We start from the raw sequence: 27,753 nt of genomic DNA, 5'->3' as shown, positions 1-27,753 counted from the left end.
CCCTTACTAGCAACTTTTAATTTTTTCATGTGTCGACTATGCCAGTAAGAATAATTTTGAACTTTTTATTTTTTCCAGAAATCTGAGGTTAGCAAGAAAAGAAAAAAAATCAAGAAAATCAGTAATACCACGAGTGTTTTATAATCAAAGTCCAGTACTAAAAAGAGCATTTACTTTCTGGGAAATGATCTTAAGCAAAACTGGTTGCTATATAAGTCAAATCCATCAAATTCTTATGTAATGCCAGCATGTTGCCTTCTAGGGCTTAATGCCATCTTAAAGAGTAGGTAAATGAAAAAAAAAGTTAATAGAAAAGTAGAATGTTTAATGGCTTTCCAACCTCCTTCCCTCATGTTCTCTTCTCGAATAATTGGAGATGTCAGGGTGATAGTGACTTGCATTTTGGGTTCCACACATGAATTCAAAATTATTGCGGCTTCAGACACAGCACATTTTATGTCATACTTCTCAGGACTTATAACCTATGTAATGAAGAGTACAAGAAGTTACTTGGACCTTTTACATTATCAAACAAAGCAGTTTCATTATGGCTCTTTCATTTTCTCACTACCCCAACCATTTTATAAGGACTAGGTCATATACTACTTCCTCTGAGAACCCTTGCAATAAATGCAAGTATTATTAAACTCTGGCTCCACCTTCTTTTTAGAATTCTTTGAACTCCCCTACATCTGTTTCTGTAAAATGGGGACAGCAATTCTATCTAACCTATTGGATTGTTGCAGGATTAAGTAAATCAACTATATAAAGCAATTAAAACAGTGCTTGGTACATACATAGTAAGTACTATATAAACGTTAACTACGATGATGATAAAGAATTAATTCTATTTCTCTTGCTTATCCACTTGTATAATCAAGTATGTACTGATTTGGAAAGAGCATTCTGCTGTTAGCTTAACTGTTAATTAGTTAGGATATAATAGTTCCTGCTGTGCAGTTTTACCAAGTACCACAACTAGGATCAAGATGTTCCTTATAAATTACATAATTCTTTCAAAGTCCTCAAAACTTTTCTCCCTCCTCAGAGGGTAGGAAGTAGACACACGATGCCAGTTCTGCTAGCTCCTGCTGGCTGGTAAAAAGACTCATCCACAGTTAAGAAACTTCCTATCTGGAACAATGGTAATACAAAGCAAACAACAGTGAGTGTCAGAGTTGTCAGAGCTTAATTGAGTTCAATAGTGTGTGCTTCACCATCCCTTTTGTTACTGTTGCTCTGCTGTGGTCAGCTACTATTTATTCTAACTCAGTGCTGTAGAATACACATTACCAGTGAAATGTCTATTCCTAGATTTAGAATAGAATACCTAAATAAATAACAAGGTTTTGAAATGACTTTTATACATTAAATTGTCCAAGGAATCTTTATTTTAAATTTCAGTTTGAGATTCTGACAAGCTAATATATAAAACTTTTTAAAATTTAAACTTGGAAAAACTGCTTTTACAGGACTGAAAAAGGATATTCTATTAACTATGCATTACCATGATTTGCTAATTGGACACTGGAGAAGTTAATTCTTACCATTATAACATGTAGAAAACTGAAAATAATCACAATCAAACTGGGGAAATTTGAATCAGCAAGACTATTTCATTAACTACACTTTCTTAAAAACATGTATTCAACTAAATACGCAAGAGGTTCATGAAATTTAAAATTTTTAAACTTGCTATACATGGGCTTTGTTTTAAAAAAAAAATCACTTTCTGTTCTGAATTGCCTTCCCTCTGATGATTCAAATCTCGGAAAAAGAACAGGAAGAGGACATGCAATTTTACATTTTGAAACAAATTAGCAAGATGGCTTCATGCCAAATATAAGCACTATAAAATCTAAAAGATAAAGTAGAAAATAGCTCTACCAATTTGCACAATCAAGGAAAAAAACTCAATATGGAAAGTCAAGCCAAAATTTTAAAGGTTGGCTTAGGTTTAGGCTTTAGCACAGTTAGTTCTGCCAGAAACTTTTGAACCAGACAAGGGGTGAAAATGAACATTTCCATAATACTTACAGCAAGTTGTTTGGGTAGGTTTTCTGCAATACGGCTTAATAATGTCTTTGAAGGTTTCTCTGAACACAGCAAAACAAGGTTGACATTTCTATCTCCTCGGAGAAGTAATCCTTTTGCCAATACTCCCACTCGCAAAACTCCTTTTAAAGCTCTGCAGTAAAATCAAATCAAATTATGACATTTCTCAACGAGAATCAAGATAATCTCTAAACACAATAGTAAATTACTTTTATATTATTAATTTTTCATCAACGAGAGTATAAAAACATTCAATATATTTAGAAGTATCCTTCATTTAGATAAGAAATATGGATAAATCAATCAATCAAGAGCTAAGTTCTCACAGGGGCAACTGAAAAGCAAATATTAATGTTTATGTGTCACACTTTACAAATTAAAATGACTCACTTCTAATATAATACAAAAATGTTTCCAAATAAGGGGAGCACGAAATGTTATAGATCATAATGTAAAACTTGATATGAAAGATGCTACTGAAAGATGCTACTGACACTTGGACTTTATCTTTTATGGTCAATACATTAAGAGAAAAAAATTGTTACAACAAAGACTGAATGTCGAACAGATTTAACAAATAAATAAAAACTGAGTATCAGCTGAAAGCAATTAGAAGACTACAAAAGCAGCTTTGAAAACAGGCTCAAAATAGTTTTATATAAATTTAAATAATGCAGTTGAATACATTAAATACCTAGCACAAGCATAAGACATGTAGACTAACACTAGAGAGGCTTCACTTTGTAACTTTTACTTGAAGTGTAGGAAGTCCATGTAAGGCAAAGCAAAAACATACAAAGTAGATAACCCTGAAAACACACCTGTCTTTACCTCCCTCTTTCTTATCATCTCCCTCTTTGCTCTTACTCTTCTCATGTTCAGACAAACTGTCTGAAACAAGTTTTAAAGCACGTTCAGTAATAGAAACAATCTTCTGAACTGCCTGTAATTCCTCTTCAGTTGGATAAATAGTTGCATGTTTTGTCATTACATAACGGTCATCAGATGAGTCAGGACGACGTAAGGGCTAGAGAAAAAAAAAAGTACTTCATTAAAAAAAAAAAGTTTCCTGAGCAAAAATAAACTATTATTTTTTAACTATACATATTTTTGTTGTATCTTTTCAATAACAAAGTCAATTATGGAAAATGTCCCTTTAAAACTATCTTCTCCTTTATTCCATTTCAGTACAAACAAAAATGCAAACTGGAAACTTAGACCACCAAGTGCGTATGTATATATGTATATACGTGTATATATACATTGTCTCAAAACATGTACAATTGTAATACACACCATTAAAAGTTACGGAAGTATTTTTTAGTCAACTATAAAAACCAGTAATTCTGAAACTTTTTTTGCTTTTTAATAAAATGTTTTGAAGATGATTGTTCTGTGTTAAGACAAATGAGAAATGAGGAATGCTATTTTCTAAGTGCTCTCTAGAAAACCAACCAACCAACCAACCAAATTCTCTTGTTTTCCATAGTCTGAACTTCTATAAAATGTTCCTCACACCCCAGGTGTCTCTTCTTTTACCCAGCTTCTACAGAACACAAACTTTAAGATGCAGATCTTTCCTACAGTTTTCCTAATTCACCAGCTGTGGTGCTACTACCCGTCCTCTACTCAACTCAGTAGTAGTAGGTTTTAGATGGCCACAATTTGAAGAAGGAAAAAAGATTCTAAACCACTAATAATGGAAAAAATAACTATGGGCTAGGTCTTATTTTCGGAGAAACATGGTACACACGAAGACAGGAGCTAAGAACCTATATTAAAAAGAGGAAAAATTCAAAATCAGATGAAAAAGTTATATTGAGATTACAAAAGTCTAAGGATTAGTCCCTCAAACTGTTATCTTCTAATATTGAGCCAGTCTTCCAGTTTTGCCCCCACATAAACAAACTGGACACTCACTGCAGGCCCCTGTGGCTGAGGAGGCATGCCTGGTCGGACTCCCAGAAGGCCCAATGGACCCGGGGGACCATGAGGATAACCACCATCAGGCATTCGGCGACGATCATCCCAGTGATGCTGTTCTTCCTCCATTCTTCTCCAGTACATGTCCTCTTCGTAACGTCTGAAAACACACAATGACATTAGAAGCCTATAAGAAAAATACAACCCAAGAACTTACTTCAATAATGACATAAAGATTTTTCAAAAAAAGGCCCCAAATCAGCCTGACATGTTGCTTTTTTCCCTACTGTACCTGGTTTCCCTTATTTGCTTTCATCTAGAAGTAAATGCAAGTGAATGCAAGTGGAAAGAGAAGGTGTGACTACAAAGAGGAAAGCAAAACAAAATTTCATAGTCTGAGTTCAGTTGAAAGAATAAGCATCTGGAATCTGAGAGTTCCTTCCAACCTCTCTTTTAAGGAAGAGATTAACTTAAACACCTACTACCTAAAGTGGCCAGACACATAATGTATGTTGGTGTACGACTATGACCCGAAGTACACATTAAGGAATTTCTTCGTGTCTCCAAAAAAATGTGCTCTCTCCTATTTTTTCCTTAGTGAGAACCTTTTAGGACTACCGTTAATTTCCCCATTTATGACACAGGCAGACACAAAGACTTTTCTCCAGTATGAGCAACAACAATGCAAGACAGTGATAAATGGCAACTCACATTTTGTCTCATTCTTGGAAAACTATACTAAGGGTGATGGAGACTATGGTCAAGTAGAAAGTACAAGTTCTGGCTAGAGACAACAGTTGCACCTCAGCTTCTATTAATCATTGCCATTAAAATACAGGTTGTAATTCCAAGATCCTCAGGATTTTAATTTATATCTCTTTAATGTTGGCCTTTAAATGTTGGATCAGATTGAAAAATACTACGTATACCAAATAAAACACCCATGGGATGAACTTGGACTGTGGGCAGCTAGTGCGGACTCTGCTTTACCAGTCAACATGTTCACACTCTAACTTCTTTTCACCATCTCATATTCTCTACGTTCTACTCTTTCAGCTTCAAAGTAGGACACCAGTAACTCTCAAGGGAAATCATATCTCTAAAGCAAATTTCTGTAGCAATAAGGTTTTTCTAAACAAATCTATTTAATACAAAACATAAGAAGTAGCACTGTGGAAACTACCAATTTTGTCAGGTTGGGAATAAGCAGTGCCTTTTAGGTCATCCAACTCTAGAGATGTACAGAACCACTCTTCTATGTTGTTTAGGCCTTGAGAGAAAACGAACAAAAACAACTTGAAGACTCTTGAAAACCATCTTCATTCTAGTTTCCAATAGTTTACTGTTATTATTAAATGTGTTTAAGTTAAATTAAGGGCAGGGACCTTTATCCACTGTTTACCAATTCACACTCATTGCCTAATACTTCCTGACACATGGTAGGTACTTAATAAGTATTTGATATATCAGTGAACGAGAAAATAACTGCTTAGTTTAGGTATAGAGAAGAATTTCCAATGCATTAATTACAAAGGCAGAAACTTCACAAAGAACGTGACTAATAGGTTTAAATACATTTTTTAAAATTGACACATAAATAACAGCAACAACTATTTAAAAGTAACACGTCAATAATGGCTTATTAACTACAACATATAAGAAGTATCTGTATGAATCAACGATAGGTAAGTAAGAAAATGAATAGGCAATTTACCACAGAAGAAATGTAAGCGGTCAAACATGAAACAAAAATTCAATTTGCCAGTCATAAAACAATTCAAATTGAAACAAAAACGGCTTCCACATTTCACTCTCTCATTGGCAGGGATATTAATAAGTTATAGCAGTGGTTCTCAAAGTATGGTCCAGGAACCTCAGGTGTTTCCCAAAACCCCTTCAGGAGGTCCATAACATCAAAATTACTTTCATAATATTAATACATTATTTGCCTTTTCCACTCTCATTCTTTTATGAGTGTAAAATGGAGTTATCCAGAGGCAAATGTGGTATAACATATTGAACACAGAAGCAGACATGAGAATTATGCTGCCTTCTCTTAAGCCAGATAAAGAGATTTGCAAAAATACGAAACGTCATTCTCACCAGTTATTTTATAGTTAATTTTCACATATTTATTAAATATATGTAACACTTCAATATTCTAATTGTTAAATATTTAACTATATTTTAAAACAAAGCTAAAATGTCATTTTAAAATGAATTCATAAATACTTAAACTTCTCAGTTTTAATTTCTAATACAGTAAATCTTGACAGCTATAACCCACATAAGCAAAAGCTCTTTGAAGTCTTCCAATTATTGAGTATGAAGGGTCTTAACACCACAAAAATAATTTTTTTTTAAAATATAAATTTTTAAATTTTATTTTATTGGGGAATATTGGGGAACAGTGTGTTTCTCCAGGGCCCATCAGCTCCAAGTCGTTGTCCCTCAATCTAGTTGTGGAGGGTGCAGCTCAGCTCCAAGTCCAGTCGCCATTTTCTATCTTTCATTGCAGGGGGCGCAGCCCAGCATCCCATTGGGAACCGAACCGGCAAGTTTGTTGAGAGCTCGCGCTCTAACCAACTGCGCCATCTGGCTGCCCCCGACACCAAAAAGTTTTAAGAACCACTGAGTTATAGTATTCAGTAGGCTGACGTATGGGTATTTTTGCATCAAACATTTCCATTCCTTGATTTTACTATTAGCAACTAGTCATGATTTACGCAGTAATATAGACTCAAGAATGGTCAATGTAATTATAGTAGGAAAATACTGGAAACAACCTAAATACCAAACAATATGGAGCTGATTATAAAGAATATCTTACCTTGGCACAAGAGAATACTCTGCTGCCATGAAAAAAAAATTTATTGGCTTAATTTTTTAAAAAGTTGGTATGCAAATGAAAAAAGTGGATTGTAAAACGTGTACATTGTGCTTCTGTTCATAGTTTTGAAATTATATTTTAAAACTGGTACATAAATACAGCAGCAGTATTCACAATATCCCCCAAGTGAAAACAACAAATGTCCATTAATTAATGAATGAACAAAATGTGGTACATCCATATAATAGAATACTGTTCAGCCATAAAAAGGAATGAAATACTGATAAATACAATAACATGCATGAACCTTGAAAACATAATGCTAAGTGAAAGTAGCCAGACACAAATTGTCTGATTCCACATATTGTATGATTCCATTTAAATGAAATCTCCAGAATAGGTAAATCTACAGAGACAGAAAGTATATTAGTGGTTGCCTGGGGTAGAGGAAGAGGTTAGGGGGAAAAGAGGCAGTGACTGTTAATGGGTTCGTGGTTTCTTTTAGGGGTAATGAAAATGTTCTAAAATTGTGGTGATGGTTCCACAACTCTGAATGTATGTGAACTGTACCACTTGAAGATATGTCAGTTACATCAATAACACTGAACATACCTCTGGAAGACGTTTTCTCATTTTTCCTTCCCTGTAGCCTACGTAATTAAGTTTCTTTTTAAAAAAAACACTAAAATGTCTATAATCTACCAAATCTTATACTCAGTGTATTTTTATCATGTAACCAAATGTTCTACTTTACATGTTTTAAACTGAGGCATTTATTTATAATATTAAACTACTTCTTCATATATTTAACATATATACCGTTTAGCCACATAATTCCTAATACCAAGGTCATGGTCAAATACTGGAATAGCTAAGAACTTAATTTAATGAATTTCTTTTCTAGACCTAGAAAATTCCTGAAAAGTGAAAATTAAAAGTACATTAAATAAATCTGGATTGCTTTGAATGGGAGTCACATTCTCAGAATAGCTAAGTTTTTTATTTATTACCATGCTACTAAAAGTTAAAGATATTACCTCATTTCCATTCTCCAGCGTTCTTCTTCTTCTCGTCTTCGCCAATACTCCTCTTTCTGCATTTGTTTCCTCATTTCTCTTCTTGAATTTTTCTTCCGAATACTGGGCTTTACTTCCACTTGCAAATCTGGATTGACTTTTTTCTGTTTACATAGACAACATATTTAAAAAACTAGTATCCCTACCAACAATCTACATTTTTAAAATCATAAAATCCCAAATTTTCTTTTATCATAGGCTTTTAGTTGCAAATTTCCTATTATGTAAGAGTGCAGTCAGTATATAAGTTGAACCAGAGGAAAGATTCAGAATACACTAATAAATATTCTTTTTTTCCTCTCACCTCAAAAATTCTTAATTGTCCAAATTTCAAACTGCATACTTAGTGCGTAAAAAGTACATATTAAGGCTGGACAACAGAAAAGATCCTTAGGGGACCAATGGATAGTTAATTTTCCTTCATTTTTTGGTAAATAGATGATTCAAAATGTCTGAGTGTGGGGGTTAAAAGTTTCTTTCCATAGAAATGTATTGCCCTTTAACAGACTATTTTAATTTTTATGACCTGTGTTTACAAGAGAAAACATGAATCTGGTACATTAATCAAGCCTAATTAAAAACTTTACACACAATGTAACACTTGAAGTGTTTTCAATGAAGAATTCCTCATCTCAAAATTCATTTTTGTGGGAATCTACCAAGATAAAGTAGGGTGAATGGGGACCTGACGTTTCTTTACATGATTATACTTGATCCAAGCATTGTTACAGCACTGAAAATGATGGAATATGGTTATATTCTTATCTCAGTATAACAAACTAATCAGTAGAAACCAAATATCTGAATCTAAATGAGGCAGGACTTGCTAATTTTAGAGTGGGAGTTCATGGACTGGGTGAGTTATGTTTAGATGTTTTGTTTTGCATCTAGAATGTTCCAAACTGTTTTAAAAAGAAGGAAAAAAGACAGTTGAAGTTTTTAACTCACTTTATATTGAAGTCTGTGTCTTCGTCCTTTTAAGTGCATCTCCTTAGCATTGGGATCATTAAAGCTGCACTCACATAATTTACAATGGAATCGAATTACTTTTCCTTCATCATTTCGTACCTTGGTGGGGAGGGGGGGAGAAGAATCAAAGAATCATAATAGGAATATTCCAGTTGAAGATTTCATTCCTATACCCTCCCAGATTCTCTGATAAAGAAATGTTCTGAAAAGTTACAATTTGAAGTGAGAAAAAGAGGCAAAGTATACACTTTTTTAAAAGGCTAATCTATAGAAACAAACTAAATGTTAGAAGTTTTAACTCTTGCATGCAAGGTGTATAACCGTGTATTTGCTTTTGCAATTAACTTTAATTTTAATATTTTTATCTATATGTAAACATTTAAATGCAATTGGATACCTTAAATTGTCTAATAGACAGTTACAGAATACCAGGTAGTGTTGCTGGAGATAAAGAAAACTAAAGGCATTATTTTGGTATACAAATTTCTACAAAGTTCAAAATTTTATACATGTAACTTTATGGAAAACCAATGTCAATTTTTTCTGACTGTACAATGTCAGGAAGACAAGTAGACTAGAATGTTATTAAGAAGTCTATGATGGACACCAAGTTCAAATTGTCTGTGCAAGCTTTAAAGACTGGTTCTAAACACAGTTATCTGAAATTTATGATTACTTAATTAACCAATGTCCTTGGAGATTAAGGTGTTCTGGCTGAATACATTTTTTTTTAGATAACCAAATCTTACTCTTTTAAGAACTACAGTTTTAAATTAAAATTGTATGTGAACACTTACAAACTACATAACCCAACTTTCCATTTCATAAACAAAGAACTCAATATAACCTGATGCAGAAAAGGATGAAGGACACATATTTACCAAATATCCACTACATGCTAGGTACTGTGCTAGGTACTTTATTTCATCTACTCTTCACAACTTCGTTAGGGAACATCCAAATTTTACAGATGTGGACACTGAAGTTCAGAGAACTTGTATGTTCTACAATAAGGGTAAAAAGTAGTGCTATATCACTGTTAGTCTTTCTAACAGCAAATATTTATATCAAGACTCTTTGGTGCTCCCCCACTCCTCCATTTACTGAGTTTACGTTACCTAAGCAGCTTGGGAAACATAAACAGGATCTTTTAAATGAGCAACCTTCATTTTACACATGAAACTGATTGTTCAGAAAGAGAAATATTGGCTCTCTTTGTCAAAATTTTTGCTGCTCACAATTTTTTTACATTTCATGTTCAGGATAGTTGAAAGATATATTACAAGAATGCCTATTATATAAATGGAAAGTTACTGTACACCACAGTGATGGTGTTAGCAGGGAAAGAGGTAAATTAACAAAAAAAACTGTGCAGTCACTTAGGCAAGCTTAAAGGGCAGCTTTTAAAAAACCCTTAAAACGATCTCTTAGATATTCCTTCATAAGTAAACTAAATCTAAAATATAACTGAACACAATTTCATTTTACATGTAAAGCATGCTTACAGCAAACTGACACATTTCTTCCCTCTATCTAACTTTAAAGCGAAGGTATTATTAAATCAATACCTCTTCCACATAATCGTGGCCCACTGGCTGCACGTCACTCTGCAAAGCAGCAAGAGATGCAGGTGTAACCGGTTCTGACACTGTGTCTGGCTTTACTTCTGGAATCTGCACAGAAGTGACAGGAGTGCTTTTAACACATTCGGTTCCTTTTAAGTCTTCTGTTTTATTTCCTGTTGATTGAAGTTTATTACCACCTAGAAAAGCATAAAAGAATAACAGTAATTTTAACTTTCTTTTTGTATAAATATATAACCTAATGCAACAAAAACTGCAGATAAAGTTCTTATGTTTTCTACCAACAGTCAAACTCCTGCTTCACATACAATAGATCAGAAATGTGAAGAACCACATAGAGCACTTGGCTATTTTAGCCTATTAATGTCGTGTCTGAATTTTTCCCTCTCTACCACCCAACAATCCTCCCTGTCTCCACATGGTTGTCATAAGATCAAGTACCGAAAAGTGAACAGCAAGTACCTGAAAAGATCGGGTCTAAGTCTAAATCATGCTCGTACTCCTAGTTCTTTGCCAAGGAACTGGGCAATGTTACTGCATTCTGAGTGTAGCTGATTGAGAGGCACCAACAATTAAGGAGAAACACAAGCAATTATAATACAATGTGGTAAGTGCCGTAATAAGTATGAGTAGAGTATTGTGGGAATGTAAAGCAAAGGAGCCACTACCATTTAACCTGATCCAATAAGGAAAGGCTCTACCAAGGGTGTGATACTTGAGCTGAGCTTTGAAAGAAGAGCAACAACTATGAACTGGCCAGGCAGAAAGAAGAGAATGATGTCTAGACAGAAAGAATGGCAAGTACAAAACAGCACAACAACATGGGAGTTAAGAGTACAGTAAAATTCCAGGAAGATTCAGTAATTCAGAATGAATTCCTACTTAGGTAAGCGAAGACATGAAGCAACGGTCAGACCGCCAAAGGCCTTGCATGACATAATTAAGGAACATAAAGAGTTTTTTCCTATATGCAAGGGGAAGGTCACTGAAAAATTTTTAATAAGACTAAGACAACTTGATACGTATTTTTACAAAAATGACTTTGATAACTGTTGGGAAGACTGGATGCAACAAGAGAAAACTCTGAAGAAGAGACTTTGAAGGCCTAAAAACAAGGCAGTGGCTATGAAAAAAATTTTTTTGGGGGAGGGGGTGTAGAAATATTGTGACAGAAATGACTAGGTACACAAGTGTACCAGAGAATACCAAACTATGTCTCTAGAACTCAGATGGGGATTTTGAGTTTGCCCATAAGATTTTAAAGTCACTGCACACATTTGAATGGAAGAGACCACTCATGAATACAGGCTGAACAAAGACGAGAACAGAATAAAAACCTTAGGAACACTACCATTTTATGAACATGAAGGCAGGAGAACCAATAGAGATACCTGAGAAAGGGGTGGGTGGACAGATAATAGAGAGATAGAGATGTATCGTAAGCTTTAAGGTATAAAAGTCAATTGAGTCAAATGTTAGAGCTGTCAACAGAATGAAACTGAAAACTGGCCACTGGATTTGGCAATTAGGTGTCTGATGACTCCTGAAAGCAGTTTCAGAAAAGGGTATAGTAGAAATACTGTAACAGACTGGATAGGAAATATAGAAGTAGAGAAAATAAGAATTAGGTTAGCAGCTTGAGAGGATAATCACAATGGGGAAATGTCTTTTTTAAATTTAAGACTACAAAAGAAAAAAGGTATACCTGCATGGCTGAAGGGAAGAGAAAGAAACCATTAGAGGACTAAAAATTCAAGGAAAAAATACAAATGTGATTCAATGAGGTCCCAGAGAAGAAGGGAAAAGATGGGTACAAGAGCATAAGCTGAAGAGTTAGTCCTGGACTAGAAGAGAAATATCACTTTGATGAAGTTAGGAGGAATACAGAGAAGCTTCAGTACTTGCCAACAAAGTTTATTTTGGGTGTAGATGTCTTCTTGGCAGCCATATTTGTAGGCACTGCTGATACTTTAGTGTTGGATGTACTATTAAGAGACGAGTTTCCTGTAGTTGTAAGACCTTTCACTGAAGAAGTTGCAATTGATGAAGTATTCACAGTACAATTGCTTGCTGCAATGCTTGAAGGAGAGGCAGTTGGTTTTGAAGCAGACACAGCTGTTGAAGAAGTAGCTTGGCTAACAACGTTTGGTTCCGTTGAAGGAATGGGTTTACCAAGTTTTGTATGTAATTTAACCACCTACAAAATAAAAGCAGATTTATTTGTCAGGAAATTCAGTGTAGATTTTTAATTCTAAGAGACATTATAAAACAAAAATCTGAACTATATTTTCCTTTGTTGTATTTTTTGTTATATATACTTCATACACAAAACTCACTACTTTCAAAATAATTTCTGTGAAGCAGATATGGATATATATTGCATCCACTACTGGGTGAGGAAATTAAGGCAGAAACACGAAATGACTTGGCCACATGCATAGCAGCCTAGACTTAAGCATGACAAAAAGAAGAAAATAATCATACAACAAATTTCCAATTGGTAGAATAAATGATCTAGTTCAATTCAAAGAAAGGGCATCAGTCGTTCCCTCTTTAAGCAATGACTATTTGAAGTCACCTTTATGTATAAACAAGGCTTAAAATGCACTCAAAGTTTTAAGTTTTGGAGTCAGTTTTACTCAACACCCCCCACCCCAATTGAAAAAGTAAAAGAAAACAGAGTAAGACATAAGGGTGCGTGGGAAAAAACACCTACTTTCTGATGCTTAGCACCACGAATGTGGGCAGCATATGCATCTGCTCCTGTACAAGACACATCGCAGAGCTCACAACGTAGCTGATTTTGAGTCCCACGGGTAGAGTTGTTGCTGCTGCTGGTATTTTGTGAGGCTTTCAGTGCAGCTTCTTTTTTTTTATGTTTCTGTCCTTCTAAATGTTCTTTGTAAGTCTGTTTCAAACAAAAAATATAAATGTTGTTTTACTAGTTTTCTATCTATATCATTTGAAAAGTATTCAAAGTCTCAAATCTAATACTCATTTAAAAATGAGCACTAAACAATTTTATAAGCAGCTGAACAAAAAAGCACGTGGATTCCCTACATACGTGATATATGTGTGGTTCTTTATACCTTGTTTACCAAGAATACATTTGTCTAACACTTTAATTTACAAAGGACTTTCATACATAGCCATAATATCAACATAAGGTAACCTCTTTCAATTTCAAGAATTTGCCTTTACTGCTTATGTATAATGTTGGATACAGAACAGACAGCAATCTCACTCCGTGAAGAAATTACTTAACTATACGAACAAGATGAGGAGGGAAAATATATCTACATCATGAGAAGGAATAAAGTTACTCTATGGTAACAAGACTCTTCACAAACAGGTGTTTATTTAGAAAACTGACTTTTCTTTCTTTCTTTCCTTCCTTCCTTTCCTTCCTTTCCTTCCTTTCTTTTTTTTAAGGAGAGCACAGCTCACAGTGGCCCATGCGGGGATCAAACATGCAAACTTTGGTGTTATTAGCACCATGCCCTAACCAACTGAACTAATGGGCCACCGCAAAACTGACTTTTCTGACTCAGAATGCACATTCACATAGAATTCTTGCCACCCTAACAAATGCCTATTTAAAATACCACAGCCAAAATTGTATATAACTTCATGGAAAATTCTTATTATTTTAATACTAGCCAACAAAATAGTGCGATAATATATTAAAAATTGTTTTGAATGCAGAAAATTGAAGAAGGAAGATTTATTAAAATGAGAAGTTAATATGGACTGTTGGATAGTTTGTTTCTTCTTGAGTGGGGCCAAATAGTCTCATTCATGTTTTATTTTTCAAATTGTTTTTAAGACAGACATAGGACTAGGCTAAAATCGTATATTCATCATAGCATTTCAGAGCTAGGTGGAACTTTAGAGATTACCCAAAATAGTGATTTTCTAATTTTTAAACAAGAGAATGCTTTCTATAAATATTATGCACAAATAAAGAAAATTGTTCTGTTTTTGAAACAAAAAAGGGACACCTAAGATCCAGCCTTTTTATTTTTCTCTCATTACCTGTGGCAGCCTGAAGAGGCTCCATGAAGCAGTTTAAGTCTCAATTATTTAGGACAAGTCCCTATTATAGAAGTAAGGAAACAAAAGCCAAAGAAGTTAAGGTCTCTGACTTATCCAAGGACACAGTTGGTGGCAGAGCCAAGATTGGAACCATGGCCCCAGCCCCTTAAATCTGAACCAAAGTACTCTGCCGCCTATGGCCACACCTACACTCTATCACACAATCTCACTATGTTTCTCTAAGGCTCATTAACCCCTTAAAGCACTGCCTCTGACTTGCAGAAGTACCTTGGCCTGTTCTTGTGTAGCCATCTAGACACCCTCAAATCACTGGTAAGCCGTACAAACACTCATTCTAAATGCTATTGTCAACCTATCTCCCGAGACCAATGTTCTATCCTTCGATATAGGTACGACATGGTTAATACATCTCTTACGCTTACATTTGTCACTCAGCCTCATCCCCCCAAACAGCTATAATAGAGTAGTAGGATACACTCCTCAAATACTAAGACCAACATCTTTTTTCCCTTTCATGTTTAATCCCATCATTATAAATATTATGGTTGGAGGATGCCCCCTCTCCTCCAACCATGTAATCACAACAAAACCATTTCTTATCCAAATTATGGAGAAAAAAGGTTTTATATAACTAGCCACGTATATTAAAATATTCCCTAAATTGATATAATTCAGGTAATGCTGATAACTGAAAACACCCCTAAAATTCAGTATTAGAAAGTAGACAGAACTTATCTAGTAAATGAAAAAGAACATACACAGATGGGGCAGGGGTAGGAGACAGATGTAACTGGAAGAAACTACTAGAGAATCAAAATCTGGTCTTTTCAAATAATATGCCCTTTATCTGCCAGACTGCTTTATCAATTTTTTATGTAAAAACTATATAATCTTAAAGAAAACTATTAACAAACAAAGTTGGGATGGGAGTGAACTCATCAGATTTTATAAACAGATTCATGCCACAATCACATATTTTAAGGTGCGGCAACCAGGAAAAAAGCAAAAAAACAAAAAAGAATAAAGGTTCTACATGCTTCATTAGTTGATATTTTTTAAGAGACTCTTTTCTACACCTTTCTTGTTCCCCATATTCCTAGTCCCTCATGGAGATTATATAGAAATAAGTAATATTCTATAAAGCACGTATTAATACAAAAGTCAGTCTCATTAGAAATGTTATCCTGAAAATTGTAGATTAAAAGGCCTTATTTTAAGGATTTTTAAAACTCCACAAAAACAATTTTCTTCAACTACTTATATGCTCCAAAAAATAATACATTTGACAAAATCATCCCATCTTTAACGCAAATATGTAAACTGAATTACCTCTATGGTCATCCTTTTTTGGCTGTAAAATTCTATTCACATACTCAAAATGGACCTTGAATAAGAGCTAAAGAAATAATTAACGAACTGTCTTAAGTTGAAGAATTTTGTGTAAAGGCTTTACAAAGCAAGTTGAAGGTATTAAAAAATACATAAAGATTCAATCCTTACCCCAAATCCCAAATAATGTAAATATAAAACGTTTAAGCTAAATTAAAGTATTAATAAAAAGCAAAGTATCCTTCCTGAAAAAGGCTCAATTTATTCATTTTTCATTTATATTCAATCATTTTTACAGTTTTGTAATACAGTTCTTATGTTTCAATACAAATACTTTTAAAACTAGCCATTTAGCAAAATACATATGCGTCAGCTAAAAGCTAACAGAAAGGAAAATGTTAACCTTCTTTGTAGGCACAAGAGAATACACCAGCCATATTTAACTACCAAAAATAACCATTGAAAACTCATGGTAAAACATACAACATAAGTTACCTGTGGTCCAGCACAGCTGATCTTACAAACATCACAATAGTGAATCTGGGGTGGTTTGGGAGGCTGTTTTGGTTTCAGTTGTTTATTTTGGAATGGTGCTTTTTTAGTGAAGGTGGTCCCTGTCCAGGCAGCTGTTGCAGCAGCAGCAGCAGCTGCCGCCGCCGCCTGCTTCTGTTGCTGCTGCTGCTGTTGGTAATAGGAGGATGCAGCTGAATACACTGCTGCTTCATAACCTGAATAAGACGTACCTTACAAAGAAAATCAAATAAAGATTATGTTATATAACTATAAAAGGCCAGGTTAAATGTTAAGAATTTAAATTCAATAAATTCTACTCATAAAAGTAGGTTTACATGTGCATCTTTACAAACAATGTATATCTCAGAAAACCTAGAAAACATCTTCCTTTTATATAAGTCAACCAACAAGTATTTACTCAACACATGCCAAGTGTTATGCAGGTATAAAGAAAGTATAAGATTTGATCCTTGTCTTCAAGAAGCTTATAGCTCAGTTGGAAGGATGTGACAGAGTATTTGGTAAACTTATGTGGCTACAGAAACTGTTAATATTTCCCCAAACAGAATTCCTCTGAATATAATTTGGGAGGTGTTGGATTTGAAGAAGGGTCTGAACTAGGATACTAGATGGGAAAAAAAATAAACTCATGAAAGTTAAGATTTCACATGCTTGGTGGCCAGGAAGATAAAAGATATAAAAGAAGAGGAAAACACACAAAGATGACACCAAAATTTTGAATTCCAGTGACTGACTGATGGGTTGTGCATCTGAAAAAAGTAAGGCGCTGATAGAAGCTGGTTTAGAGTGGCCAGGTGAATAAAGCTCAGTAGAAGTCTGTGATACGGAATTGAGGTTCAGATGAATTTATAGGACAACAGATAAAAGATTTTGGAATTAAGAATCAAATACATTGGGTTTCATCTTCCAAAAGATGAAAAAGCACTGTATTTTCTGGTTACATGTATGGATTCCATCCATTTCTATTGTTTATAGTCTCTAATGAACAAGCACATTAAGCTAGTAGTTGCTGACATAATTTGTATTTTTTTTATGTTCAGTGATTTATAGATTTAGAGATCTGTAGTTTTAAATTTGACAAAATTGCTGATTTTATTTCTAAATCTACCTAAAAACTGGGAAACGTACCCATTCTAAACTAAGATCTCTGGAAATTTCACGGACTCTCTATTTATCATATTCCAATAAGATGTCTATTTTTCCCTCAAGTGGAAATGAGTGGGCAAAGAGTCATGTAAGGTCCAAAACAGATTCCTAATTGCCAGGATAGCACAGAACTACTTAAGGAAAACTGAACTTTTTCATCTCACAAACGCAGACTGCTATGCTGAAAAGTAAACACTAATGACCCACCAACTCCAATATACCTGCACAGAGAGAAGAAAACGGAATTGGAAAGGTGAGAGTTAAAATGCATGGGAAATCATAATCACATGAATCTGAAACTGGACATTTTCAGAAGAGAGAGTAGTTGGGCAACTTCCAAGAAAAGCATTCCTATACTTCTTTGGCAGGTTATTAAATTTTGTAAATTCTTATAGATACGAAAACAGAAGGTGTGATAAAAAAAAATCTAAAAATCAAAGTAGGAAGTAGGTAAACATACCAATAATAAACAGATAAAAGACCATCAGAAAACAATTGATATAATTGATCAAAAGAAAAATTCTATAGATTATTAAACTGTTTAATGTGTTGATTCTACCAAAGTCCCCTATTACTAATGAATGTGATAAAAGAGCCTAATTAAGCTCACAGCCAAATGCTTTCAGATTTATAGGCAGAAACATGTCCATTTTAAATTTCGCTCTTTAAAATACCATAAAATTGTCCAATTAAAAGTAATAAAGCTGGGCCGGCCCGGTGGCTCAGGTGGTTAGAGTTCCATGCTCCTAACTCCGAAGGCTGCCGGTTCGATTCCCACATGGGACAGTGGGCTCTCAACCACAAGGTTGCCGGTTTGGCTGCTCGAGTCCCGCAAGGGATGGTGGGCTCTGCCCCCTGCAACTGGGATTGAGCACGACACCTTGAGCTGGGTTGCCTCCCGAATGGCTCAGTTGGTTGGAGCGCGGGCTCTCAACCACAAGGTTGCCAGTTCGATTCCTCAACTCCCGCAAGGGATGGTGGGCAGCGCCCCCTGCAACTATGATTGAACATGGCACCTTGAGCTGAGCTGCTGCTGAGCTCCCAGATGGCTCAGTTGGTTGGAGTGCGTCCTCTCAACCACAAGGTTGCCGGTTCAACTCCCGCAAGGGATGGTGGGCTGCGCCCCCTGCAACTAGAAAACGGCAACTGGACCTGGAGCTGAGCTGCGCCCTCCACAACTAAGATTGAAAGGACAACAACTTGACTTGGAAAAAAGACCTGGAAGTACACACTGTTCCCCAATAAAGTCCTGTTCCCCTTCCCCAATAAAACCTTTTAAAAAATAAATAAAAAATAAAGCTACTTTTACATCATTACCAGTTAGGACCACGAGTTTTATATGAAATCTTTAAAATATAGACATTTCCCAAATGACTAGTTGTTCCATATAGAATCTGTAAAAATGCCACTTAAATATACATTCATGAAAAAAAAAAAAATACATTCATGAGTTATATATCAAGAAAACAAAGTAAAATAAGATCAACAGCATCCTATAATGGATGACCAGGAATTTTAGTTGTTTTTTTTTTTCTTTTTTGAGAATCCACAATACAGACACAGGAAGACTCAGAACATATCTTTAAGGCAGGTATTACTACTTTGCAGATGAGAAAACTGAGGCTAAGAGATTGTGAGGTCCCTTAAACACTGAGTTATTTAAAGTGCAAATCACCAGGTTAAGCTTAATTTTTATAAATAATCTCCTCCATTTGCACACATGTAGTCTAATAAAACTAGCAAGCTTAACTATAGCTTACTACTTATTATAGTTTTTAAAATGTCTAAGCATGCACTGAAAGGTGGGCTAACAATTCTGGAACTCTGTTAAAGAACATCTTTAAATCTCCTGTCGACTAGTAACAAAATGTACATTTCTTGTAAAAGCACTGTGGCAAAACAAATACAAGGCTGTGTCTCTAAGTAAAAGCCCAATTTTTGAACGCTAAAATAATTTCACTTCAAAAGTACTTTTATTAAAAATGTTTGTCAATTATTAGTAAGGCACATAATTAAAATAGTCAAAATATAATTTTTAAATTTACATTATCAGCAACAAAAACATACCATTTCACCAGTAAATCCATCATGCTACAAGTTACCATTTAGTATGTACCAATATTCTAGAACTCATTTTAATGAGATAAAAAGAATAGCTAACCTAAGTTGTAGTTGATATAAAATTGCAGATATAGAACATAGACACCCTAAAAATGATCTCTCTGGATGGCAATTTCACACTGTGTATCACGTATTCTTTAACTAATACATACCCTTTAATGTAACAATTCCAAAAATAGGAATTTGTCCTAGGAAAACAATTGGCAAACACACAAATCTTTACATACAAGAATTATTTTACCCAGTATTCTTTCTAGTTTTTCCCTAGTATGAAACTAAATGTTTCAAAATAGGAACTTTAAAATATATTACCTCCATACAACAATATATTATGTAGCCATTAAAAACCATGTATTTCTAAGCATAGATCTAGGTTTCTAAATACCACTGCCATTTAAGAAACCATGGCTCCTTTGTAAAATGACTAATTGTTAGTCGAGGGCAGGAAAATCTCCAAGTGTATCTGTAATAGCTTACTGTGCCAGAAAGGAGAGAAACACTCAAAGACTAATGATGCCAAGACGAAAAGACTCAGGAGCTGGTTTGAAAAGAATCCCTTTGGTCAAATTTGGGATAATGTGTGCCTCAAAAAGACAAAAAGGGAGTAATGGATTATACTGTGTTGAATAAAAAAGAATGAGCCCATAGTAACACTAAAAGAGAGGAGGGTGGGGACACATTTTAGAGAAGAATGCCTAAGAATCAACATAAAGGATTCTACAACCACCACTGTAAATACTTGATTCAGTTAAGTGATTTTCAAAGGATCTAACACCATAAAGTGAAAGGTAGCTGGGCACAGGCCCACAAATTTCTTGGTTAGTTACAAAAAGAAAAAGGTATCTTTACAAGGGAGAGATCTGGTAGTTACCACTTTAACAGTGATTATACTTGATATCATCAATAACAAATAAACTGACATTTATTATGTGCTCCTGGTATGGTAAAATGGAAAAGTTTTCTTAGACAATTTAACTAATAAGCTGCCAGAATCTAAGCATAATGAAATCAGGTAAATCCAGATTGTGGGACATTCTACAACTGGCTTGAACTCTTAAAAAAAGTCAAGGTCACAAAACAGAAGACAAAAATAGGGGATTATCATACATTAAAAGAAACTGACATAATACAACCAAACACAATCCATGATCCTTGACTGGATCTTGAATATAAAACAAAGTACAAACACACAGAAAGCCTAGCCATAAAAGACATCTGTGGAAAACTGAAGAAATTTATTAGATAATATCCATCTTCAATTCCTTTTTAAGATATCTGCATTGTGGCTATGTAAAAGAATGCCCTTATTCTTAGAAATACATGCTGAAAAATTCTGGGCAAAAAGCATGTCATCTGCAACTTTTATATATAACTGACCCATTAGAAAATACGTTTTAAGAGGAGATATAAAGTAAATGTGACAAAATATTAATAACTTGTGAATGTAGGTAATGGTATATGGGCATTTGTACTATTTTTTCAACTTTTCTGCAGAATTAAAATTTTCTAAACTAAAAAGTTGGAGAAAACTATTAATCAAAGGAATGATATATCTTTATATTTAGTGACACGAAAGGACATTCACAATAAGTAGTTTATACAAGGTGTGATCAAACAATATGGTGAATGTTTAAATTTTTTAAAAACTTATTACAGTAAAAGACACATTGCCATTAATCCCCCCTCAAAATACTCCCCCTTGCTTCAAACACATTTATTCTAATGTTCTTACCACTTTCTGAAGCAGTTCTGGAAGTCCTCTTCCGTGAGTGTCTTTAGTTGCGCTGTTGTGGCTGCCTCGATGTCCTGAACCATTTTGACTTTGGGGAGAAGCCCGAAGTTGCACGGTGCCAGATCATGTGAATAAGGTGGATGAGGACACACCGTAATGTTTTTACTTGACAGTAATTGCCATACCAGAAGCGGTATGTGCCACGGAGTGTTGTCATGATGGAGGATGATTTACGGCACACTTTAAAAAACACCTCTCAACCGTAGCTCACACCCAACTGACTGCACTTAACAAGTTGAAACTTGTCACACACTATTACTAAGGTTCGGCTCACTGCTTCCCGTATTGAAGATCCTTGACTTTCCACTGGATGGCACTTGGCAGTAGCAGTCACTGTATTTTGTGATCACAACAGAAAGGCTCTGTGTCACACATGGCTTCTGGTATGGCAACTTCTGTCAAATAAAAACACTACAGTGTGTCCTCATCCATCTTATTCACCGGATCTGGCACCGTGCAACTTCTGGCTTTTCCCCAAAGTCAAAATGACCATGAAAGGTAAACATTTTGAATCGATTCAGGACATCGAGGCAGCCACGACAGCACAACTAAAGACGTTTATGAAAGAGGACTTCGAGAACTGCTTCAGAAAGTGGCAAGATCGATGGGATTAAGTGTGCTAGAAGCGAGGGAGAGTATTTTCAGAGGGATTAATAGCAATGTGTCTTTTACTGTAATAAATTTTTTAATTTAAACATTCACTTATTTTTGGTCACACATTGTAGTATGCATAAGACAAATTCATTTTTATAAAGAAACCATGCTATCCCCATGGAAGAAAAGTATACAAAGACATGCACTAAAATGTTAATGGCAGTTAGTGTCTAGGGGTAGATGTCCAGTGATTTTTTTTTCTCCAGTTTCTAGTTTTAAAATAACGACATATTATTCATGTAATAAAGCAGTATATAAAGAAAGGATACTATTGTACTCATTATTTTGAAGCTAATGTGGACACTAAAAAAATGTGTCCTCAGATTTCATTGAAATAACTCCATTACAGTTATTAATTGGTTAATCAGATCAACAGAAGCAGAAAAGTTATATCCGGGCAATGCTGAACAACAGATCTAGGAATAACAACACCTCCAATTCATTTCCACGTGGTTGTCAGTTAACTTACAAATCTGCTCTCATTTTTCCCTTTTTCATAAGATCTCTTGGCATTCTTTCTGCCCACAAGATAAAGACATACACAGCAGACAGCAAGGCTTTTTTCACACTGACATTTCCATCCTCATCTCCTGATATTTATCCCCTCTGTCCTGTATTCCAGCCACAATGAACTCTTGTTCCCAAATACTCCGTGCCTGTCTAATTCACCATTGTATCCCTAGCACCCAGCACAACATTCGCATAGGGCAAGAGACAAAAAAATCTCAAGAAATTAAAAAATATTTTTTTAATTCAGTAGCTAGGCTTCTAACACTCAAGCTACAGGTAAGAATTGGAATTGCTCATGTCACCTTAAATCCTCCATGGAACAAGATAAGGTATTAAGGAATAAATAAAATGCAAAACCACATAGTAGTATAAGACCAGTGTCTACAAAAAAGTAAAGTGTGATTTCAATCACTGGAATACTGGAGGTACCTCAGCTGGAAATTAGCAAAAGCACTGGACACAGTAAGAATGTTTTAGTGATTATACTTGTCCAGGAAAAATGTACGATTATTTAAGGAAAATAAAACTACTCTGTATTTCCGAGATGTGTTATATAACCATCATCTTATGGATGTTTACAAATATGCTACTCAATATTTTCCAGATTACTTATTCCTGATAATAAATATGAAGAAACAGCCCTTCAAGGGCTGAAATAAAACAATATAATTTGTCAGTGGTATTCCCTTGTTAACCTTGAGTTTTCAAATTCACTTGGAAAAGTCAGAAATAAAATAGAATAGAATACTAGTAGAATACTGTCGTTTTATCTTATTGCAATGCTAGGCCTAAGACTGATGACTAGCTTTCAAATGTCCAATAGAGCATTTCACGTTCTACTAAAATTTTCTGGCTTAAAGAGAAAACAAAAAACCCCATGCAACTTATGATCCATTTGTCACATGATGCACATGTATTAAGGCCTATCAATTAATTCAATTCTTTCTACTGGGAGGAAAATCAAGGTAGTTTCTAGCAAGTCTCTAATTTCTTTATTCATTTAAACACTGTTTATCAGTCTTACCAGAATAAGTAACTGCCGTGGTACTGTAAGTAGCACTCTGGGTATAGGATGGCACCACAGTAGCTGCAGCTGCTACTGGCTGTACGGTGGAAGATACAGGATAAATGGAGAAAGTAGTAGTAGCTGGACTTGGTGTGGCTGGTTTTATGGCTGTCACTTGTCGAGTTTGCTGGGCTTGTGTATACTGAGTTGCACCTTGGCTATAACCTGCCTTGGGAGCTAAATGGGGAAAGAGACATCAGAAAATTAGAAGGGTGAACCATTTATAGCACTCACGTTATTGTGGTGGTCTGGACCCAAACTCGCAATATCTCCAAGGCATGTCTATAGCTATTGCACCCAACATCCTGGAAAATTACAAAAATAGGTATAAACATTAACTATAAATCTGATGCCAGCAATTTCTTCTTGGCAAAAGGGGTAAAATTCTTATTACGAACTGAGCAAAATATAACATTTACATAAATTAATTTATTATCCTATCCCAGATGCTTTCCACTTATTTCCTAAATGGTACTTTGTAAAACTTACATCTAACTGAAATACCGGTACTACTTAAAAGAGGTATTAATAAAGGAAATTTTCAGAAAATGTGTGTGTGTGTCTGTGTGTATTTAGGCTAGTCAGTCTACTTGAGAGTTAGGCTTCATATTGGGAACAGTAGACAGAAACTCAAAGTATATATTCCAATTCACCATAAAAATTTCAATGTTTCATTATATGGGACTTATTCACATATTAGTCATCACATTTTATGGATTTATCCACAGTGAACTTCAATATAATTCCAACTCACAAGGTACTACTGACTTAATTCTTCAAATATCAATAGGCTGAGTAGAGTTGTTCTTAAATGGCTACCGCTAATGTCTTTCTGTTGCCTTTGACCATATTCAAAACGAATGTATACTTTAAGAATCTTATGAGCCTTTTTATTAATCATTGAATTAATAATCACTTATTAATGAACATTAGAGCATATAAATGTAATTCCTGAGAAAGCCCCAAATATCAGGGAGCCGAACTCATCTTATGCTCAATTAAGTAAAGGTAGCTTAAAGAATTGCACTTAAGAGTTTATAAAACTTTATGAAATTTTACCCACACAATACACAGATGAGGACAAAATTTTAAAAGAGGAAATAATGTCCAAGACCTAAGTGACTTACAAAGTTACATAGGCAATGTCAGAACTCAGACTAAATCAAGCTGACTCTTACATAATTCAATCTAAGCACAATCTACCCTTGATAATTAACTAGGAAGTTCACTATAGATTGCTGTACTCAAAAATCATTAGAGATGAGACTAAAGGAAAAGTCAGAGTCATTATAATTCAAAATACTTTTAAACCTCTTTTAAAGAACACATAAAATCTTAGAACTAGAAGTACCCTAGTGTGATCTGCGTCAACTGTCTCATTTACAAATAAGAGAACAGAGATAAAAAGAGGTAAAAATCACTTGCCCATATTAGTGGTAAAGTCAGTACTAGAAGTCAATCCTATTCTTTCCTACCTTACGGTTCTACTCACTCTCCCAATGGTCCTTCAAAAATAATTAAAATAAAGGAGTTGCCTACTTTTCAAAACCCAGAGAGCTTTGTTTTAAAAGTCCTCAACTAAATCTTTATGAAAAAATCCATCTTTTAAAGATTACAAATATGTACAACTGTTTGCAAACAAAACACTTCCTACCTTTGAACCAACTATAATATTGGTGACTGGTTGCAGAACCAATTGTCATTACAAATCAGAGGAAGATGATTTAAAAATACGGGCCCACAAAAGGTCTCCATTGGCCATAAAGGCAGCCCTATGTTCTGGGCATTTCTGGAAAAGATACTACGGTGGCCTGAAGCTATCACAACTTCTTTTGTACGACTTATTTCAGCAGGAAGAGAACTGTAAGCTAAAGACCAGAAATGAAATACATTTCTACAAGAGCAAGGTATGATTACGAATTGCTTCCATGGCCTTCTCTTTGGGATGGGACGCAAAGGCATTCTAGCAGAGAAAGGGAAGGACATGGCTAGAACCTGCCTCTCAAGGTAATATAACAAACTCAGTAAGTTTAGATGGACCCAAAAGCATACCTTCATTAAAAACACCCTGAATAATATATTCAATAGTTTACAACCATGTATATTAATAAGACCCACCTGTCTGATAGTAGGTTTCAGCAACAGAAGGCTGAGGCTGGGCAGCAGCAGCTACAGCAGCAGCAGTTGCTGTTGGCTGCTGATAGTACTGCTTACTGTCATAAGCTACAGCAGGAGCTGTGGATCTTACATACGAGTACGAGTCCTAAGGAAAGGAAATGAAAGAAAATCTCACTATGAATGACGAGGCAAAGAAACCCCGCACACACACACTTTTACTATATAAAAGTATAATAAAACAAGAAATAAATATATACCTAGACCCAGACATAAGAGTCAAAATCAATACAAAGGAGATTTATTTTTTGGACTTCAGTAAATAAGGTCAAAACCATTTCAAGCAGAACGTTTAACTTTTATAATCAGAAAAATCACCAAAACATTTTAAAATAGTGCTTTTTAAAAAATTTAATTTTATTTAAAAAATCAGTGAGTTTTTCCTTAAAGTAAATCCCATGTTAAAGAAGACCTGTATGTTCTAAGCTTTGTGATTGTTCCAGCTTTCTTTTCATCCTTCCTTATTTACTACTATCATTAACAATGATGAGAAGGAGCTTCCAGATGGAGGAAAAGGGAACAGAGGTTCCGGGGAGAAGGAATACTATATAGAAATCTCCAAAGCAGTGAAGATCAAGGTGAGTTGGGTCAATTCTGGCACTGCATAAGTGAGGAGGGGTGGGGAAGTAGGCAGGTGGAAAGCCTGAAGAAGCAGATAGGGCCCAAAAAATGGACTTCATGCACCCTGTTAAAAACGATGGAATTTATTATGTCTATAGACATAATGAAAACAATCACATATCAAAAGGAAATCAGAGACATGGATGGACCTAGAGAACATTATGTTAAGTGAAATAAGTCAGACAGAGAAAGACAAATACCATATGATCTCACTTATATGTGGAATCTAAAGAAAAGAATAAGTGAATGAACTAATCAGAAACAGTTTTGGAGACATGGAGGAAAAACTAGGGTTGCTAGAGGGGCGGGGGGGGGTGGGGATAAGGGGAAGGTGAGAGGTTTAGAAAATAGTCGGTAACCACAAGATGGCCACAAGGTTTTGAAAATTAATTTGGGGAATGTAATCAATAATGTAAAGATATTATAGGGTATCCGATGGACATGTGTCCCATTTGGGAGACCACCTCAGGGATGATGTAGATGCCTGATCTCTGCACTGTACACCTGAAGCTGAACAATAGTGAATGACAACTATAATTTTATATAAATATATATATATGTATGTATATTTATATATTTGTATGTATATTGTTACAGGAAGCGGAGTACAGCATTAGGAATAGAGACAGTGGAAATGTACTGGCTCTGTGCGTTGTCAGAGGGATAGTGGATGGGGGAGGGGGGTTCACACAGTGTGAGGGATATAAATGATAAATGTCTAAGTTTTGCTTTGTCTTGTGCACCTGAAACTAATAAAATTTAAAAAAAAAGGGTAAAGGGAATTAAGAGGTACAAATTTCCAGTTATAAAATAAATAAGTCACAGGAATGTAATGTACAGTATAAGGAAGAGAGTCAATAATATCCTAATAATTCTATACGGTGACATATGGTTACCAGATTTATCATGGTGATCACTTTGTAAGGTATATAAATGTCAAATCATTACCTTGTACACCTGAAACTATAATAATATAACATTATATGTCAACTATGCTTTAACAAAAAAAAAAAAAAAAAAAAAAAAAAAAAGTGAAACAATGCCCCTCATCTCACTATTTTTTGGGACATAGCAAAATAGTTATTTTTCATAAAGATATTTTTGGTTAACATGTAGTGGTTTTATTATTATTTTTAAATGTCAACAGACCCTTGTAAAGAGAGATTAATAGTTCATTTTTAGTCATTGTACTTCTATGTATGTAAAAGCCAATTACCAGTTATTTTTTAAAATATTAAACACTGTAAGAACAAAAAAAGGAGAGGAAAATACAAAAAGAAACATTAAGTGCAACTGTTTAAATAATAAATTCT

General features: G+C 34.8%; 1 protein-coding gene across 1 annotated transcript in view; it reads right to left on the bottom strand.

Moving 5' to 3' along the window:
* Positions 1–27,753, bottom strand: part of ZFR (zinc finger RNA binding protein) — a 69,109-nt gene that overhangs the window by 23,684 nt on the left and 17,672 nt on the right. Inside the window, exons 8-19 of the mRNA XM_074329220.1 lie at positions 25,763–25,907; positions 23,603–23,821; positions 16,317–16,564; positions 13,153–13,344; positions 12,342–12,633; positions 10,422–10,615; positions 8,833–8,952; positions 7,846–7,988; positions 3,976–4,138; positions 2,877–3,082; positions 2,038–2,188; positions 341–482 (exon numbers count right to left, since the gene is read on the bottom strand). Of these exons, the coding sequence (XP_074185321.1) occupies positions 341–482; positions 2,038–2,188; positions 2,877–3,082; positions 3,976–4,138; positions 7,846–7,988; positions 8,833–8,952; positions 10,422–10,615; positions 12,342–12,633; positions 13,153–13,344; positions 16,317–16,564; positions 23,603–23,821; positions 25,763–25,907 (2,215 nt within the window). The remainder of the gene's footprint in view (positions 1–340; positions 483–2,037; positions 2,189–2,876; positions 3,083–3,975; positions 4,139–7,845; positions 7,989–8,832; positions 8,953–10,421; positions 10,616–12,341; positions 12,634–13,152; positions 13,345–16,316; positions 16,565–23,602; positions 23,822–25,762; positions 25,908–27,753) is intronic.

This window comes from Rhinolophus sinicus, linkage group LG03 (assembly GCF_036562045.2).
Source record: "Rhinolophus sinicus isolate RSC01 linkage group LG03, ASM3656204v1, whole genome shotgun sequence".
NCBI classification, from domain to species: domain Eukaryota; kingdom Metazoa; phylum Chordata; class Mammalia; order Chiroptera; family Rhinolophidae; genus Rhinolophus; species Rhinolophus sinicus.
This window is presented reverse-complemented; position numbering and strand designations above follow the sequence as displayed.